The 18,909-nt window shown below is 37.2% G+C and overlaps 1 protein-coding gene across 1 annotated transcript; it reads left to right on the top strand.

Annotated features, from left to right (window-relative positions):
• Window positions 1–2,092: 2,092 nt before the first annotated feature.
• mttp (microsomal triglyceride transfer protein) lies at window positions 2,093–17,096 on the top strand (the record flags this gene model as incomplete). The annotated part of the gene is made up of 18 exons (XM_081360378.1): window positions 2,093–2,153; window positions 3,243–3,430; window positions 5,145–5,288; window positions 5,406–5,513; window positions 5,602–5,718; window positions 5,795–5,934; window positions 6,017–6,167; window positions 6,448–6,605; window positions 8,766–8,934; window positions 9,151–9,258; window positions 9,570–9,782; window positions 9,863–10,074; window positions 10,197–10,294; window positions 11,483–11,604; window positions 11,711–11,938; window positions 13,112–13,236; window positions 15,380–15,550; window positions 15,650–17,096. The coding sequence occupies 18 exons, from the start codon at window positions 2,093–2,095 to the stop codon at window positions 15,795–15,797; spliced, it is 2,661 nt and encodes an 886-aa protein (XP_081216504.1). The 3' UTR covers window positions 15,798–17,096.
• Window positions 17,097–18,909: the final 1,813 nt, after the last annotated feature.

Here is an 18,909-nt window from a genome sequence, read left to right as displayed (position 1 = left end):
ATCCATGACATGAAGAATTAAGGCAGTTCTGAAGGCAAACGGGCTCCAACCCGGTAAACATACACACTCACATATATGTATATATACACATAATAAATATACACATACATAGCAAGATAGAATTTTTTACTTAGATTTTTTTCATTCTTTTGTGTTATCGTTATCATCTATTAATGTATGGGTTGATACAAATGGGGATTCAAGTTCAATTTGAGTTTAGACCTTAGTCTAAACTTAGTCTAATTGGAAAAAGAAGATTGTCTCCATCTACAGGCTGAAACAGGTCAGTCCAGGTGGATTTATTGAATTTACTTTGCATCATACACAGTTTATAGTGCACTTAATGACCTCATAATGTTAGTAGCCTACCAGAAAGTTGGCCAACAATATAATTTAAAGGTCCCTTGGTTTGAAATAGACAATTAGAAGGAAAACACATTCAGTTATGTTCTTCAGAGGTTACCTAAAGGTTATCAGAATGATCATTAGGAAGTTAATGATAACAAGTATTATGTTTATAATAGGTATGGTAACACTTTGTTCTGCTGGCTTGAAGCTCTTCTTGCACAGTGGAAAACAGAACCAACAGACAAAGAAATGGCAACACAGCTGCACTTAAAGAAACATCAATGGAAACTGAACTGAGACCAATTGTTTTCTCAAGGCCTTTTCATGGTTGCAATAACGGAAAACACAGATATTATTATATGCTTAATGAGAAATGTTATACCTCAAGATCAACTGTGTTTAAATGAGCTTCTACTGTAGTATACTGTGATTCACAACCAAGGCCAAAAGGTGGTGATGAGATACTTTGCTGTCTCACAACTATTGCTGTTTTTTTTTTTTTTGTTTTTTTTTTTTTTTTTTAGCAAGGAATATATATAGGCTACAATTTAAATTATTCATTATGTTCATTCATTATGTTCATGTATAGTATCAATAATAACAAAAAAACTTCACAGTATACGGAACTAACTAAATGTTTGTGTAAAACAACTTTAAGTGCTGAATAGTAATTAATAGGTTAACCTACTCCAATACAGGTGAGGAACTATTACTCATACTGATCTGATCACTTACTGACAGTGCTTTCTTTACAAGCTATTTATGATGCTGATTGTCTTTTATTCTTGTAATCACAGCTGATTCAATCAAAAGCTCTTTCTGTCTAGCCTACAGCAGTTTCAGTGTGTTTTCTTATGAGCACGAGACCTCAAATATCATTCAGCTCATCAGCTCAAAGGCCATATTAGGAAATAAGGAATTCCTCTTATACAGTAGAGTACAGTATGACATAAAATGATATGTGACAGTTGTGCTGTGATCCGATAATATAGCTGCAATCTAGGTAAAAGGTAGGCCTACTACTGTAAAATGAACTCTCTGACAGAAGCATATCACTGTGTATAAATGGTTACCTACTGACAATCATACCATGCATCAAAGATCATCGACCACATCATCCACATAATGGATCCAATTTATTATTGGTTGGCTAAACACACATCATGATCTCATATAGGCATATAATCTCTTATATCTTAAGTTCTTATATCTAAATGCTGATTTACTGCTCAAGAAACATTTATCAATGTTGAAAAGTTCTGCTGTGTGATATTTTGGGGGAAATGGTGATACTTTTTTGTGATAAACGTTTTTCAAAAATGTTTCAGTGTGGGTTAAAGTCGTTTTAACATTGAACATTCATTATTTGTTCAGTGTAACGTAAAAATAATGTGATTCAGTGAAACAAAACAAATGACCTAATCCTGTCCTGGGCGTTTGATCATTATGAATGAGACAGAAACCCCCAATTCACACCACTGCATTCGCGGTCAATGAGAGCTGATTGATGCGCCCTACTGGAGGGAACCAACTATAAAAATCAAACCTCGTCTCTGAGGAGCGTTCATTCACCAAATCACACAGTGAGCTCTGCCGGTTAATTATTAGCCGTTATCTCGTACTTAGTACCGGAGCGTGGAGTTTGGAGTCTGCCCCTCGTATCCAGATAAACACTACAGAGAGCTGAAGGAATCAGGCACCCATCCTTTCTCTGGCCCGCAGACCTCTACCGAGCGAGCCAACAATGCTGCGGCTTGCTGGACTCTTACTGTGTGTGACCTCCTTTCTAAGTACCTCATCTCTTGGTAAGCGATTTTTTTAAAGTCTAAAGATACATAGGCCTATATATATAAACATTTACATAAGGCTGCATGTTCCTGTTGGTTTGCTTGTTGTTTAAAGCTAACTAATATTCTCATATCTTCAAATTTAAGATTTCAATTACTTTTAATAGCCTATTACATCGATTTAAGGGTTTAGCCAGTTCACTGAGGTCTCTGGAATATTAATCTTGAGTTGTGGTTAGTCACACCTTTCATTCATTCTGTGCCCAGATTCATCTAATCATTGCAAGTAGACCCATCAGTATATCAGTATCATTACTGAAAACCTTCTTTGTGTGTTTAAATAAAAAATACATAAATGTACAAATTAAATAAAAAACATTTAGTTGTTTTAGATGGTAAAATCAGGGCATAATCTCTATATCAGAAGTTGTGATGCAATCTGAATGTGACACGTCAGTGTTTTCAGGACAGGACTGAACTGTTGGCAGAGAGGACAACGGTCTCGTTTTAGAGAGACTACTGTTTATCAATCATTTTATGAATCAACAATCCTAAAACCACATATTCAGCATTCATTTGAGCATTAAACTGCATTAAATGTGTTTGACACACTTTGATTTGTTCAGTGTTTTTGCCCCTCTAACATCACAAAGTATCTCGATTTTGCACAAACTTTACATTGAATATATGATTCTGACGTCTAAGACAAAAAGAAATGAAGTTGCATCTCAAAAAAAGGTTAAGTAAAGAATATGATCCAAATAAATGAGGTTTACAGATAATTGAGGATTATTAGCTCACACTGTTATCTGAGACCCACCTACAATTACAGATAGGACTTTTCTGCGAACTTCCTCTGGAGTGCCTCCGGTTTGCCTGTTGCTTTCTCTTGACCAAATTAAATGAGCATGTGGATGTAAACGCTGTGGTGTGAAGTACAAAACCTACGATTCAATTCAGATCCCCATCCATTACTGGGTTTAAGGCTGTGTATGAGATGTCCAGTCCACTTCCTGCTTCTCTCCTTTCACATTCCTCCCTTGTTCTAGCTGTGTCTTGCTGAAGCTCTAGGATGTGTCACAGCATGACATTTTTGTGTTTTTTCAGGTGCGAGTGCTGGACCTCGGCTAGATAATGACAAACTCTACAGATACAGCTACAGCGCTGAGGTCGGGCTGAACAGGCCGACGGGATCCACCAGGGGGAATGCTGGATTCAGGATTAGCAGTGATGTGGACATCAGCCTCGTCTGGAGGAACTCGGAGATCAAGGATGAACAGCTACTTCAAGTGCAGGTAAAGAGGAGAAAGTACTTTATTGATACTTTTTTGATTGCATACCCTTGTGAAATAGAAGTGTGCTTAAATGTATTGATTGTGCACTTGTAGTGTGTAGTTGCAGATAATATAATATTAATTTAAAAAGGACACTTGAGTGCACTTAAAGGGAGTACACGTTTATGTGTCTTAACACTTTTAAAAAGTACATTTTAAATCATTATTTTAATAATATTTTGCAATGCTGACTAAGATTATAATTTGAACTAGTTTGTAACTCAATATTACATTTAAAGTTAATTTTAAATTTACTAATTTGCAGCTTCATCATTACAAATATTTTAAAATATTACTTTACATTTTAAACCATATTTCAAAGACAGTAGAATTATGAAATTACATATAAAGATGTACTTAAGTTCTGCCCAAGAAAGGACTCTTAAGTTCAACTAATTACATTTAATATAAATGTAAACTGTAATGCGTTTCATTTAATTGCAAATGAACTGCAGTGTTTGAATGCTAAAATGTACTTATTTTTCAAAAGGTTATTTGAGGAGCCGTTTAGGTTTCAACTAAAAACTGAAAACTTTTTATGCGTTTCGGCTGTTCATTTACACAACAACTGCGTTTTGGGGGCTTGAATCACAATTTTGAAAACGGGATTCAAAGTGCATGTTTTTGAAAACGATACCATTATAGAGCTGGTAAGTCCCGTCCCTTCCGTAAAACCCTGCTGGACCCTGCTGAACCGTCAATGCAAGTGAATGGGAGAAAATAATTATTTTCTGATCCCGTTTGAATTGTGCCATGAATTGAACATATGTTGTCTGTGAATTTTTTATATAACTTTTCATGTTACGAATTTGACAGTATATGGTATGATTCTTCGGCTAGCAGTTGTGGAAAAGACATAACGAGAAAGACTACATGTCGCCTATGTGACGTCACCCCATAAAGTTGACTTACCCGTGGTTTTCACCAACCTCAACGATTTTGTTCTCTCCCTGAAAGAAGGCGATGAAGTGCATCAAAGACACAGCCATGTTTAGCGGGATCCGTGAGCTAGTGTCCGTGTGCTAGTGGTGTTGACGTTTCAAACGCATCGAAAGCAGCGAAAGTTGTAGTCCACAAAGTGCTCTCACACAAAGTCTAACCGTATCAAACTTCTACCCGCTAAATTCTAGCATTCTTTACACAAAAAGTTATATAAAAAATTCACAGACAACATATGTTCACATTCATGGCAAAATTCAAACGGGACCAGAAAATAATTATTTTCTCCCATTCACTTGCATTGACGATTTTTCAACCAAGAGGTCCAGGGGGATTAGCGGAAGGGGCGGGACTTACCAGCTCTATAGTCTCCAAAACTACAAAAAGGCGAATTTGTGAGGATGGTGACGTCACGCGCATGCGTATTACAGTCTATATAGGCGCATATAGGCATAGGTTATGTTCCTTTACAAAATGACATCGCCAACTACTGGCCTGGCATTAATAATGCAGTGTTTAAATATGTCTATCTATATAGTTCTTGTTTTTAGTTTTAGTTATTTTAGTAGACTACTTCAAGGTTCTTATTATTAAATGTTGCCATGTCAACTATTTGAAATAAAATTAGTTTTTGTATATTTTATTTCAGATAGTAAAAATGTTTAATGGTTTTAGTTTTAGCTAACAGTAACACTATTGGTGCACATCACATTCTCCTATCCTATCCTATCCTCAGATTTCAAATGTTCAAGTTGAAAGTGCTGGAAAGCACTCCCGCAAAAACAACATCTTTCACGGCAGCTCGGCAGAAAGCATTCTGGGTAAAGTCAGGCTTGAGGCACTTCAGAGGCCCTTCTTGGTGCTGTGGAAGATGGGCAAGGTAACAAACACACTTCATTATGTCATTAAAATGTTTTTCATATCCATTTTAGTTTTGAACTTTTAAATATTTTCCACAGTGATTTGATTTTTTTTTTGTGTGATTTTGCTTGCTTAGATCAGAAGCCTGTATGCCCATAAGGCGGAGCCTGCTACCATCAAAAACTTGAAGAGGGGTGTGGCCAGTATGCTAATGATGCAGCTTAAGTCCGGGAAGATGATGGAGGTACAGTCTAACGGTTAAACTTCTCCACTGAAGTGTGAAAAGTGTGTACTTTTTTTCTTTGTTAAAATACTTTCTCCATAATCCACAGGCTGATGCTTCAGGGAAATGCTTAGTTGAGTACAAGGCCACCAAACATCAGGTGATCCGTACAAAACACTTAGATACCTGCAAAACGCAAGAGACGGGATTCACCACTCACAGCCCAGTAAGAAATAAACTCACCTTACCTCATTTATACACCATTCCCAGCACGTTTTCACCTTTCCTCTCCACTCTTCCAGGTATTGGGTGTCAGTGGGAAGTCAGCTTCTGAAACAGTAATCACTCTGGAGAATGGCATCATCAAGTCTGCCGATACTGAAGAAACACACATTTTGTCCGTCAATGCTCGTCATACAGCTGCAACTAAAGTCCTGTCCAGGTACCAAAGAAATGAGAAAACCTATCACGCATGATCAACGTAATAAATGGATGAAATTAAAGCATCTTCTCATTTCCCTCAGGCAGTCATTGACGCTTAAAAAGATTGAGGTAGGGCCAGCAGAAGCAGCGGGTAAAGATGTCGCAGGTGTGGTGAAGTCCCTGGATGACAAGCTCATGTCTGTTGGAGTCATAGTGGAGAAAGTTAAAGCCAAGTGCAAGGGATGCCCCAATGTGAGCAACTTATGCTTGTAAATCTGGTGTTGTCATCATTTTATCAGCTTATTCCTTATGATTTTCTTGCACACAAAAAGGAGACATTTTGCTGTCGCAGATCTTTTTGTGTTCCCTGGAAGCAAGAAAGTCATAGATTTTGGGCTGGGTAAATAATGATAGTTTCCATTTTTGTTGAACTATTCCTTTAACTGTGATGTTCTGTATAAAAACAGACTGTGAGAAAATCTGTTTTTGTGTTCATACTAATTGTGCATTGCATTGTTTTGGTGTACAATAGCTGATGGACACATGGAAGGCGGTGAGGTCTCAGCTGGAGCCGGACTCGCTCTCTAAAGCAGAAGCCCCGAGAAGCTTCCTCACGCTCTTACACAGCCTGCGCAAAGCCAGCAAGGCAGAGATCCTCACAGTACTGAGCAACTGCAGCAAGACTGCACTGTAAGACCAAACTCCCCATTGTATTTTCCTCTTTCTAATTTATACACTAAGGCCCTGTCCCAAATGGCACACTTCATGTGCACTTGCAGTCTTGTGGACTTACAATGGCCGTCATGTGCGCGTGTCCATTAAAGGTGCAGTATGTTATATTTCTCAAAGTCGTTGCTGAACATTAGCCCTAAAGGGATGGTTCGGAGTAAAATCAACCTAGGGTCCTTTGCATCATGACCTCGAGCCAAACACCCCCCCCACAGAAGCTTTTTTTTTCCTTGGTTGATTATTAAAGTTAGAGCTTATTTAGAGATATCAGCCAAATGGCTTAGTGCAGGCGCTAATGGATCCAAGGTTTTATCTCATAAAATAATGCCCAGAATGGTACCAAACTTCTACAGTAGTACAAATAGGTTCTGTACTCATAAAACGAGACATTGGAAAGTTTGTAAGTACATCAGGAGTTTTATTTAAATAACACTCTTGCCTGATGGCTCATGCTACCGCTAACCCGGACGCCGAGGTCTTTCCGTGATTTGGGAAAAGTTTATAAAATCTTGACAGAAAGCGATGCATGAGGATGTATTGTAACACAAATTATAATTTATTTCCGAAGTGTTGACAACTTAGTGTTAACTAATAATTGTTGCAAACTGGTACTACCAACAAAATATTAGTGCATTCCTGGAACTGGGCGTCGTTACACTACATCCTTATGCATCGCTTTCTGCCAGGACTTTTACATGCTTTTCCCAAATCACGGAAGTGACCTCGACGTCCGGGTTATCAGATTCACGCTTGACTTTAACCTTGGTTTGCTTGGCTGTAAAACTGTAAAGATGAAGCATTCTTTTTTTGCTACATCTCTGCTTGTAGAAAAAGGCTTGTTACTGGAAAAGCTACACTATTTTCAAAACAGCTGAACTACTGTCACGTTATTGAAATTATAGTTAGCGGCGTACTTTTAGTAATTTCTTCAAATATCGTATTTACATGAATATTTCCCTACAGGGAACGTTCTCAGAACATTCTAGCAAGGTTCTTTCAGTAACATTAATGGAACATTTGTTCAAAGTAATCTGATCTTTAACGTTTTCAAAACATTAGCACAAAAACATTATTTATACATCGTTTACGGAATGTTTTTTTCTAAAAGTTTTTAGTTGGATGTTTATCTAACTTTTTAAAAATATTACTATTGGTTTCGGAATGTATATTGAACATTCAGTTCTCTTAATGTTCACGAAATGATAAAATGGAATGTTTTCTTAAGCATTGTTTGTTCAAGTATGTTTTGAACATTCAGAAAACATTAGACAAAGCGTTATTACAACATATTTAGTTTGGTAGCTGCCTGGGTAAATGGCCATTCCTAACGATACCTGAGATGCAGAGTTATGATCAGCATATTAAGAATGATTTCTGAAGGATCATGTGACACTGAAGCAATGATCATGGCTACAGTCCTTGCCTAATGGTTAGAGAGTCAGAGTGGTAACCCTAAGGTTGCTGGTTCGATTCTTGCAGTGTCTCATCCCTAGTCAGTACTCTTAATGTGTGTGCACTAATTTGGATGGGTTAAATGCAGAGGATAAATTCCAAATATGGGTTATCATTTGTGACTCTGGATCACAAAACCAGTCACAAGTCGCACGGGTATATTTATGGCAATAGCCAACAATACATTGTATGGGTCAAAATAATCAATTTTTCTTTTATGCCAAAAATCATTAGGATATTAAGTAAAGATCATGTTCCATGAAGTTATTTTTTAAATTTCCTACCGTAAATATATAAAACATGTATTTTTGTGAGTGAATACAGCACAATCGCGAACATAAATGGACAACTTTTAAAGGAGATTTTCTCAATGTTTGGATTTTTTTGCACCCTCAGATTCCAGATTTACAAATAATTGTATCTCGGCCAAATATTGTCCTATCATAACAAACCATACATCAACAGAAAGTGTATTTATTCAGCTTTCATATGATGTATGAATCTCAATTTCAAAAAAATTACCCATGTGACTGGTTTTGTGGTCCAGGGTTACATATGGCCTTCACATGTCACTTTCACTATATACTCAGAAAATAGCAGCCATTGTTGTTGTCCTGCCTCTTTACTGCTTGTTTAAGACTGCCAGTTTACATTGTTTCACCTTTCTAGGCCTCAGCTGGTGGATGCAGTCACATCAGCTCAGACTCCATCTTCTCTCTCAGCCATTCTGGAGTTCCTGGACTTCAGCAAGAAGGAAGGTTTAGTGCTACAGGAGCGCTTTCTGTACGCATGTGGTTTTTCCTCCCACCCGACAGAGACCATGCTTCAGTCCCTGCTGGTAAGACACCTGCATTATTGCTCTCATATCTGACTTTACATCTGAATTTAGAGCCTCCTCACTGTGACTATCACCTTTAAAAAGATTTTTTTTAAGACACACACACACACACACACACACACACACACACACACACACACACACACACACACACACATATAAGTATATGTAATGTTCACAATTTTCATACATTATTCTATCTTTGTTCCCATCTAGGATGTTTCTAAAGCAAAGATTGGCAGCTCAGACATTAAGGAGTCAGTTGTGATCATCATGGGAGCTCTGCTCAGGAAACTCTGTCTGAAAGGAGAATGTGAACTACCGGTGAGTCCGCACACATCAGAATATTATTCATATTCACTTCTATTGGAGTATTTGATTGAGACATATTTATAAATTGCAATTTAATCTACATATGCATGACAAAAAATATTAAGTATCTAATCTATCTATCTATCAAAGTATCTAAGTATATCAAATAATTTGGTTATGCTTTCTGCTACAAATAACAATATAGCACTCTCTGCAGCATTTAAAACATTAAACCGTGCTTGCATTATAAACTACATCTAAATCAGCATCTTAATCTTTCAGTAATTCAAACTGAGTGTGTTTGTCTTGTGTTCGATGTGCAGACAGTGCTTAAGGTGAAAGAGCTGCTGTTGGCAGGGCCTGACAGCACTCAGGTGGAGTCTGAGGTTCAGATGTACCTGCTAGCATTGAAGAACGCTCTTCTACCGGAGAGTGTTCCTCTTCTTGCCAAATATGCTGAGTCGGAGGTGGGAGCGTACAACACCATTGCCATCACAGCGCTGCAGAGATTCGACCCTAAGCTTATCACACCAGAGGTACATCATCAATCCCCCATCAGCCTATCTAGAGGGACACACAACTACTCTTCAAAACATTTAACACTCTATTTCCACAGGTGAAAAAGACAGTGAACCGCATATACCATCAGAACCAGCGCATTTATGAGAAGAACGTTCGTGCCGTGGCAGCTGATCTGATTATGAGCAGTAGTCCATCCTATATGGAAGTGAAGAACGTTCTGCTCTCCATCGGACACCTGCCGCATGAGATGAACAAATACATGCTGTCTAAAATCCAGGACATATTGCGCTTCGAGATGCCGGCCTGGTGGGTCTCGCGTTTACTAATCGCATTCTTCAAATTCTAAATGAACAAATATTTTATTCTTAATGACTGTCTCTGGCGCTCTGTGGCTCTTGTGTGATAAAAGTCATATGTCCGGTTTGCAGTAAATTGGTACAACAAGTGATGAAGGACATGGTTTCCCACAACTATGACAGATTCTCGAAGGCTGGGTCATCATCTGCTTATTCAGGCTTCATGGCACGTAAGTGAGCTCATCTATACCCGCTCTTAACCTTTAAATCTATCACACTATTATATCACTCTCAGAAACAAAGGTATAAATACTGTCACTGAGGTTTTCCCCTTTCATCTTTGAAATGTATTTACCCCTAAAGGGTTTCACAGTCGAGGTTTAAGCTATTGCCAAACTGAAATACATGTCTTTAACTTATTTTATTAATATTATTTATTATATTTTATTATATATTATATTTTATTAATAAAATAACTTATTGACCATGTTTTAGCTGAAAGCAGCTTGCACTGACATATCTTAAAATATTCTAATCCTGGCTTAATCTAAGCCCTGTCTGTGAAACCGGGCCTAAATGTGCATATTAACACCTAAAGTGTACATAGTAGTTAATGGTACATATTAGTATCTTTTGAAACAGTACCACCCCAGTGACATCTTTTGTTCTTAGTATTGCAAATATATAATCTAAAGGATATCTCATTACATTCTTTCACACTATGATAAAAATGTGTTTTATAAAACATGATTTAGAAGAAATAACCTCAGTAAAATAACGTTTATTGTTTTAAAAGGCAGCTATAATGAAAGGATTTTGCCTGGTGGGTGATAAAACAGTTGAAAAAAATACCTCACATATTAATATACACTACTGATTAAAATTTGGGGTCAGTAAGATGATTTAATGTTTTTGAAAGAAGTCTCTTATGGTTACCTAGGCTGCATTTCTTTTTTCAGAAGTACAGTAAAAACAGTAATATTGTTAAATATAATTACAATTTAAAAATAACTATTTTCTACTGTAATGTAATTTATTCCTGTGATGTAAAAGCTGAATTTTCAGCATCATTACTCCAGTCTTCATTGTCACATGATCCTTCAGAAATCATTATAATATGCTGATTTGCTGCTCATGAAACATTAGCTACTTATTATGATCAATGTTGAGCTGCTCAATATTTTTTATTAATTAAATTTTTAATTTCATTTATTTTTAATAGAAATATAACATTATACATGTATTTACAGTCACTTTTGTTCAATTAAAGCATCTTTAAAAAAGTTCAAAAAAGTATTAACTACTGACCCCATAGTGACCACTTAGAACAACCTAGCATAATAAATAAATAAATTATAAACATCTTGTTGTTTGTGTCTTGTAGCAGTGTCTGTAGTATATATAATTAATTTCAACAGGAACTGCCGATGTAACTTGCACCTACAATTTGGACATCCTGTACTCTGGCTCAGGCGTATTGAGGAGAAGCAACATGAACATTTATGGTCAGAGCAACAGTGCCCTCCTTCATGGCCTCCAGGTACTGTCATCATTACCATAACACAGTGTTGTACAGCATATGCCATTTACATGCATTGTGTGTGCTGATCTTCACCTGTGCTTTGTGCCTGCATTCTGATTTTCAGGTGACAATTGAAGCACAAGGTCTAGAGTCTCTAATTGCAGCCACGCCGGATGAAGGAGAAGAAGAACTGGAGTCTTTTGCCGGTATGTCTGCTCTTCTGTTCGATGTTCAGCTCCGCCCAGTGACCTTCTTCAAGGGCTACAGTGACCTGATGGCCAAGATGTTCTCTATGTCTGGAGATCCGATCAATGTGGTGAAGGGCCTTATTCTGCTGACAGACCACTCACAGGTATGACATTCAGCTTAATATGCACTTGCAGAAGAGACGCTTGACTCATCACACTCCATAGTAGATCTGACATATGCAGCAGATGTTCTGCAATCAATTAGCATCGCCTGACAGCCTGGGGGCAGTGTGTGACATTTGTGGGACAGATTACGGGGCAGTGCTGCATTCTGAAAGTGAACGATGGAAATGATTTGAAACACTTAGTTAGCGTGGTTTGAAAGTGTGCCTATTTTATAACTGTGTAATTTCCTGCATACATATACACTAAATTCAGGAATTTGGAGTCGGTAAGATGTTTTTTTAAAGTGATAGTAAAGACTTTTACATTGTTACACACTTCTATTTCAAATAAATTTACATTTTTTACACTTTTATCCAAAGCGACTTACATTGCATTTCAAGGTACACATTTACATCCTTATCAGTTCTTGCTTTCCCTGGGAATCGAACCCATGATCTTGGTGTTGCAAGCGCCAACGCTCTACACTGTTTGAGCCACAGGAGAGATAATGCTTTCAAATAAATTCTCTTGAACTTTCTATTTATCAAAGAATACTGAATAAAATGAACAGGATTTCCACAAAAATATTAGGCACCACAAATGTCTTCAACATTGATACAAATAAGAAATATTTCTTAAAATTACTTCTGGAGGATCACGTTATCCTGAAGACACTGGAGTAATGCTGCTGAAAATTCAGCTTTGCCATTACAGGAATAAATTCAATTTTAAAATATATTAAAATAGAAAACAGTTTTTTAAATTTGCAATAATATTTCCCAATATTACTGTTTTTACTGTGATCAAATAAATGCAGCCTTGGTAAGTCTTTCAAAATTATTAAAAAAATCTTAGCACAATATAAATATATTTCTTTCTAATGTATAAAAATATGTTACTATCTCCCGGTTTCACAGACAAGGCTTAAACTAGTCCTGGACTAAAATGCATGTTTGAGCTGTTTTAACTGAAAGCATTTCTTAAAATATGTCAGTGCAATTGTTTTGTCTCAAGATGCACACCAGTAATGTTTTTTTTTTCTAAGGCACATTTATAAAAGCCACTTAAATGTCCCAATTGAACTAAGGCCTAATTCTGGCTCAATCTAAGCCCTGTCTGTGAAACCGGGCCTAAAAGTAATACTTTTTTGTACTTTCTCACTTTCTTTGAAGGTGATTCCTCTTCAGTCTGGTCTAAGAGCCAGTGCTGAGTTCCAAGGCGGTCTGGCCATCGATATCTCTGGAGGGATGGAGTTCAGCTTATGGTACAGAGAGTCTAAGACGAGCGTCAACAACAGGTGAATTTCTTCTTTTTAAACTACATCCTTGAATGGGATTAGTGTTGTGCATTCAGATAAAGAGCCGAGCTCTGATTAAAATGAACCCCACATGGGACAACAACCCGTGATGACCTTCTGTAAGACATTTCACCCTAGTCTGCTTTGGATGCAAAGTTGGTTTTAATAAAATCAACTACTTACTTTGCTTACTAAGAAGCCATTGCCAGATATTTTTCTTCACTCGGTTTTTCGAATGACAGTAAATATGATGCCGGTGCATCTTATTATAACATCATTAATCCTTCAGAGAGATTCGATGCTAATCCACATCTTTAGCCACAACTGCACCTGCTTGCTTACTGTTAGTTTGTGGATGCAAGCAATGGCAACCTGGCTAAAAAGAGACAGGCGGGAAATGAGGGTAATGGAAAGATGCTGTGGTAGGAGTAAAAGATCAGAGGTTGAGGGTAAAATTAGGTTATGATATCGATTGTGAGAAACCAAATGCCCTCAGGGAAAGATTTCGGTTATTTCATCATCTTCACATTTGAACTGATTCCATGTTGTTTAAGACAAAATACTCCAAGTTCTTACTGTATGAGGAAATGTCTCTTTTTTACCTTACATTTAGTGCTGCGGGTTTGCTGTTCTTTGTTTCATGATGGGTATTTCTGGGTGGCATCTGCTTTTCTACATCTGCCAGCCCTCAGGACAGGCAGGGGCAGGTGTATGGATCAGGGAGGCAAGCTTTACCTTCTCTGAAAGCACACACGCACACACACAAGTAGACAGACAAACACTCACTGACAGACAGACAGCCTAATACGTAAACACATGTGCGTGCGGGCACACTGAAGCGGGGAAACCGATAGAAAGATGGTTACGCACACAGACACACATAGTCAGACACAAGCGGGTTATGTTTAGAAATGAAATAAACCACAGCTCTCTCGGGCGCACAAGATTAGCATGCCTCCAATCAGCCCACTCATCACGGGCAGCCATGTTCAACAGATCATTTAAGGTGGAGGTTGAAAGCATGGAGCCAGACTGTCTCATGTGATATGTGAGCCCAAACACCAAAACTGACTCAGCAGAGACCGAGGCAATAAATCTCGATCCCAAATTGTTCGCTGTGGCAAGTGCTGTAGGAAGAATGAGATGTTAAACGTGGAAAATCCTGACATAAAATACAGCTAAGATACAGTAAAATCAAGTTGTGAAATCAAGGCATGACCCTAAGGGAAACTCTAGTTTTGTAACTATAATAATTTAGTTATTTTAGTACCATTTATATACTATTATAGCATTCATATTTTCACTTTTCATTTTAATTTTACTTAAAGTTTTAGTCATTTTGTTTTGTGTTTTTGTCATTTCTTTTTATATATATATATATATATATATATATATATATATATATATATATATATATATATATATATATATATATATATTTAGCTTAAAATTTAGATTCTGTTTTAGTTTTAGTACTTCAACCTAAACTTATTTCTGTTAGCTGCCAAGGCAAGATTTCTTATTTTTAAGTTTTTTTTTTGTTTTTTTTTTATCGAATATGTATATATATTTTTTTTTTCGGTTAATGAAAATAATTGATCTTAATAGCTCTAGTTTTAGTTAAAAAATAAGTTTAAATGTATTTTAAGTTGATTATTTTGTTTCCTATCAGGAATATACATGCATCATGCCAAACAAACTACTAGGAAGAGAGTAAATGGGACTGAACCAAAGAAAGTGCCTATTTGAAAAATTGTACTCTGCTTGTTGGTTCAAATTATTATTTTATTTTTTATTAATTAATTAATAAAAATAGAAAATCTGCACAGAGACGCATTACTGTCCCTGAAAGCTTTTAGAATAGCAGAGGAAGTTTTAATGCTTCTTAAGGTTTGTTCACACCAAGGACGATAACTATAACGATAAAGATATAGTTCTAGAACCATTCTAAATATAAAAGAATATAGCGGAGTCCACACCACAACTATAACAATAACGGCACTGAGAAACAACGCCAAAACTGCAGTTATCATAAACAGAGCGTTATCGTTCGTTGGTGCGGACGCTAATATAGTTATCGTTCTTGGTGTGAACAGGCCTTTTTTAGTGTTCTTGCTAAGCTCATCCTTGACGTTGTGTGCAGGGGAGCTCTGGTCGTCATTGGAAACGTGACAGTGGATATGGACTTTGCAAGCGCTGGAGTGGAAGTAGGTTTTGAGACAGAAGCCAAACTGGACTTCATCACTACTGTGCAGTTCTCCGAGTACCCCTTCCTCGTCTGCATGCAGATGGACAAAACCACTTTCCCCTTCAGGTATCTATCAACATATCAGATTCTAGGTTACAATCATGTAACATTTTAAAATGTGTTAAATGAACACAACTAACCTGTTTTGCTTCTGATGCACTCTAGAGAGTCGGTGTCCAAGCAGGAGAAGCTGCCTTCAGGACAGACATTCTCCTCAAAGAGGAGCAGAGATCAGCTGGTGCCGGGCTCAGAGTTTCCTCTACACCAGGAGAACTCTAACATGTGCAAGAAAGTCTTTGAGCAGGCCTGGTAGACCAGCTGGGACCGCACTAGATGCTTTAACTAGCAAATGTAAAAGGTTTTCACACAGACAACCACTCTGTACAAGTATATTTTGCTGTGACTGTATGAGCTAAAACCTGTTGGACATGTGGACACTTAAAAATGAAGGTTCCAAAAGGTGTTTTGCACAGTGATGCCATAGAAGAACCATTTTGGGTTTGCCAAAGAACCTTTCAGTAAACAGTTCTTAAAATAACCATTTTTTTTATTACCGTGAAGAGCATTTCAAAGGGGTAGTTCACCCAAAAATGAAAATTCTGTCATTTATTACTCCGTTCCAATCCTGTAAGACTTTCGTTCATCTTCGGAACACAAATGGAAATCTTTTTGATGAAATCTGAGAGATTTCTGTCCCTCCATTGACAGCTAACACTTTGACACTTCAATAATCTAAAGAGATCGTAAAACATTGATCAGCGAACATAAACAGGAGCTCAACCGAACCTGCTTGGTTTTCGCACGTCAAGTGAAGATGCTTGAGCTTCCGTTTACCACAACTGATGTGTAAGTTGTTGAATGTCTATCTGTGAATAAAAGCCTAAATTCAATTTCTTCATCATATATAGCGATCAAATCAAGAAAATCAATTCAATGGATTAGTTTTACAATCTCTTTATGAACTTTTTGAAATGTCAAAGTGGTAGTTTGCATAGTCTGTCAATGGAGGGACAGAAATATCTTCATTTGAAAGTCTTACGGGTTTGGAACAACATGAGGGCGAGTAATTAGTGACAGAATTTTCTATTCCTTTATCGATCTAAATAAACCCTTTCCAATCTAAAGAACATTTTGTGCAGCTAAAAAAAAAAAAAAAGTTATTTGAACCATTGATTGGCATAAAGAACCTTTATTTTTAAGAGTATATTAAAGTCCTTACAATAAGTCCAGCCCTGTTTTATACATTTAAGAATGATCAGCACAAATTCAATTAATGTTTTTTGTCCATTTTTTATAAATGTAAGGAATGTATAAAAATGTTGTCAGGATAACCAATGGCACTCTCATCATGTGAAAGAATTATTCAACCCCCTAAAAGCAAAAGTTAGATATTTATAAATGGTAACATTATAGCATTATAACAGGACTGTGTATTTGAGGTGCTACTGTGTTATTTATTTAATCAGAGGGCTTTCTGACACACTTCATCCCTCCACAGGCAGTTCATGCTGTCTGGTTTCCATGATTACACCAGATGTTTACATTCTTGAGAATATTTATGGCAGTCTTGTACATGGGAAGATAATCAACCATGAATAAAGTCTTTTTTTGGATTTTCTTTGTCATATTTTTGGTGTTAGATCATAAAAAGTGTAACTTTTAATAATGAATAGATCTTTAACTATTAGTATGCACAGTGTCAATCCTTTGTATAGAATATATTGTCTACCGAGGCTTCATTAAGCTAAAATTAGGATGAATGCAGACTTATTAAGTTGATAGCTCTTCTTTTTTTTTCAGGATATCTGAATTTATTTTTTAAAACATGGCTTTGAATAAATCTACAGCACTATACAGTACATACAACTTTGGGACGTGGTAGACAGATTGCTAAAAAGAAGTAAAGTTGACATATCTTTTTAATAGTACTGAGAACATAGAACAAGTATAAAGTAAAAATAAATAGCTTGTCTAAAGCTGAAATTTTATATTGAAAGTTAAAGGCGATTTGTTCAAAAAACTTTTTTTGTTATGCTGATTGAAAGTCTCTTCACATTCTGATGGCCATCACTAAGTATACATATACAGAGTTAGAAACAGCAGCCGCCTTTTACAGTTCCTCCTGAACCAAAACAACAAGCTTATGCTGAGTTCACACCATAACTACTGTAATTTTGAAGAGATGGGAACCCGTGACGTTATACTCGGAGCGGTTCGTGACTGGAATTTATGCCTTTCAATGGCAATATTACCAACGGCGAAATAAATCCACAGCAGTCAGGTGGTACAAGTCAGTGCTCTTTAAGTAGTTTATGTTCATTATTATTGTAATGTTATGTGCTTTGAGACATGAGGAAGTTTAACGCCGTCGTGACGCTATGCAAACTCTGCAGTGTGTGTTCATGTGTTTTTAAGGCGGACCTGGCTTTAAATACGCTCTGAAGAGAGGGTGGGATCTATCTAATGCTTTCAAAGCTAGCTTGCTATTGCTAGCCCGTCCAAAAATTGCCTACCCTACCTTTAACAGTATTAGTGGGACATATTTAGGGACTTGCCTCCTTTTTAAACAGACAACAGGCCTCAGCTCAGCTTACAGCTCCAATTGACGCACTTTCATCATCAAAAATCTAAAGAACCTTTTAAAACCAAAAAATATTGGTGCAATGGAAAGGTTCTATGGATGTTAAAGGTTCTTTATGGGCTCATAAATGGCAATAAAGAGCCTTTATTTTTGAGTGTAGATGCCCAAAGTACAAACTAATAGCCTAACTCCCATTCTGTTTTTATCTGACCTTCAATTATAATTAAACGCAGATAAGTGTGCACAACAAAGATAATAAGGGCTTTTTACGAAAGCTCACTTCTCATGAACTGTTGCAGGTCAAACGTTTTGAATAACACTTGGAGTTCCGCTTGGGGGCGGCTGGCAACTGAGAACCAACAACTGCGCTCTCGCGGACATTCCTATCGCGCGGAGAACAGCAGCTGAGCGTGCGTGTCTGTCACTGGCGCTGCTGCCATGGCGACCGCGTAAACAAACGCACAAACTGTCAGCTCGAGCTAATGCCTCTGGCGGGTGAAGTTTCAGGAGCTCACGGAAAACTTACCTAGCACGCTGGCATCAGGTCAAATGACCCTCCGCCAGCTGTGTAAATCAAACGGGCCCCACAACAACTATCTGTTTCTGTTGAAGATTTAAGGCCTTTTGAGGTCAACAGCACTACACGAGGGTGTGAGAAAGGGTAGGCTACATCAAATCCGTGAGGGAATTGTGACCACCATCATTAGCAAATCTGAAGAGTATTCTCTCAGGACGAGTGCCAGAAATGAGCGTGGACACATTAAATTATAGCCTACTTATTAAAGTGTCACCAATTGTTACCTTAAAGATCAATTTCATATTTTTGACTTTAATAAAACCAGTT

This window comes from Scardinius erythrophthalmus, assembly GCF_964197995.2.
Source record: "Scardinius erythrophthalmus genome assembly, chromosome: 3".
Classification (NCBI taxonomy): Eukaryota; Metazoa; Chordata; class Actinopteri; order Cypriniformes; family Leuciscidae; genus Scardinius; species Scardinius erythrophthalmus.
This window is presented reverse-complemented; position numbering and strand designations above follow the sequence as displayed.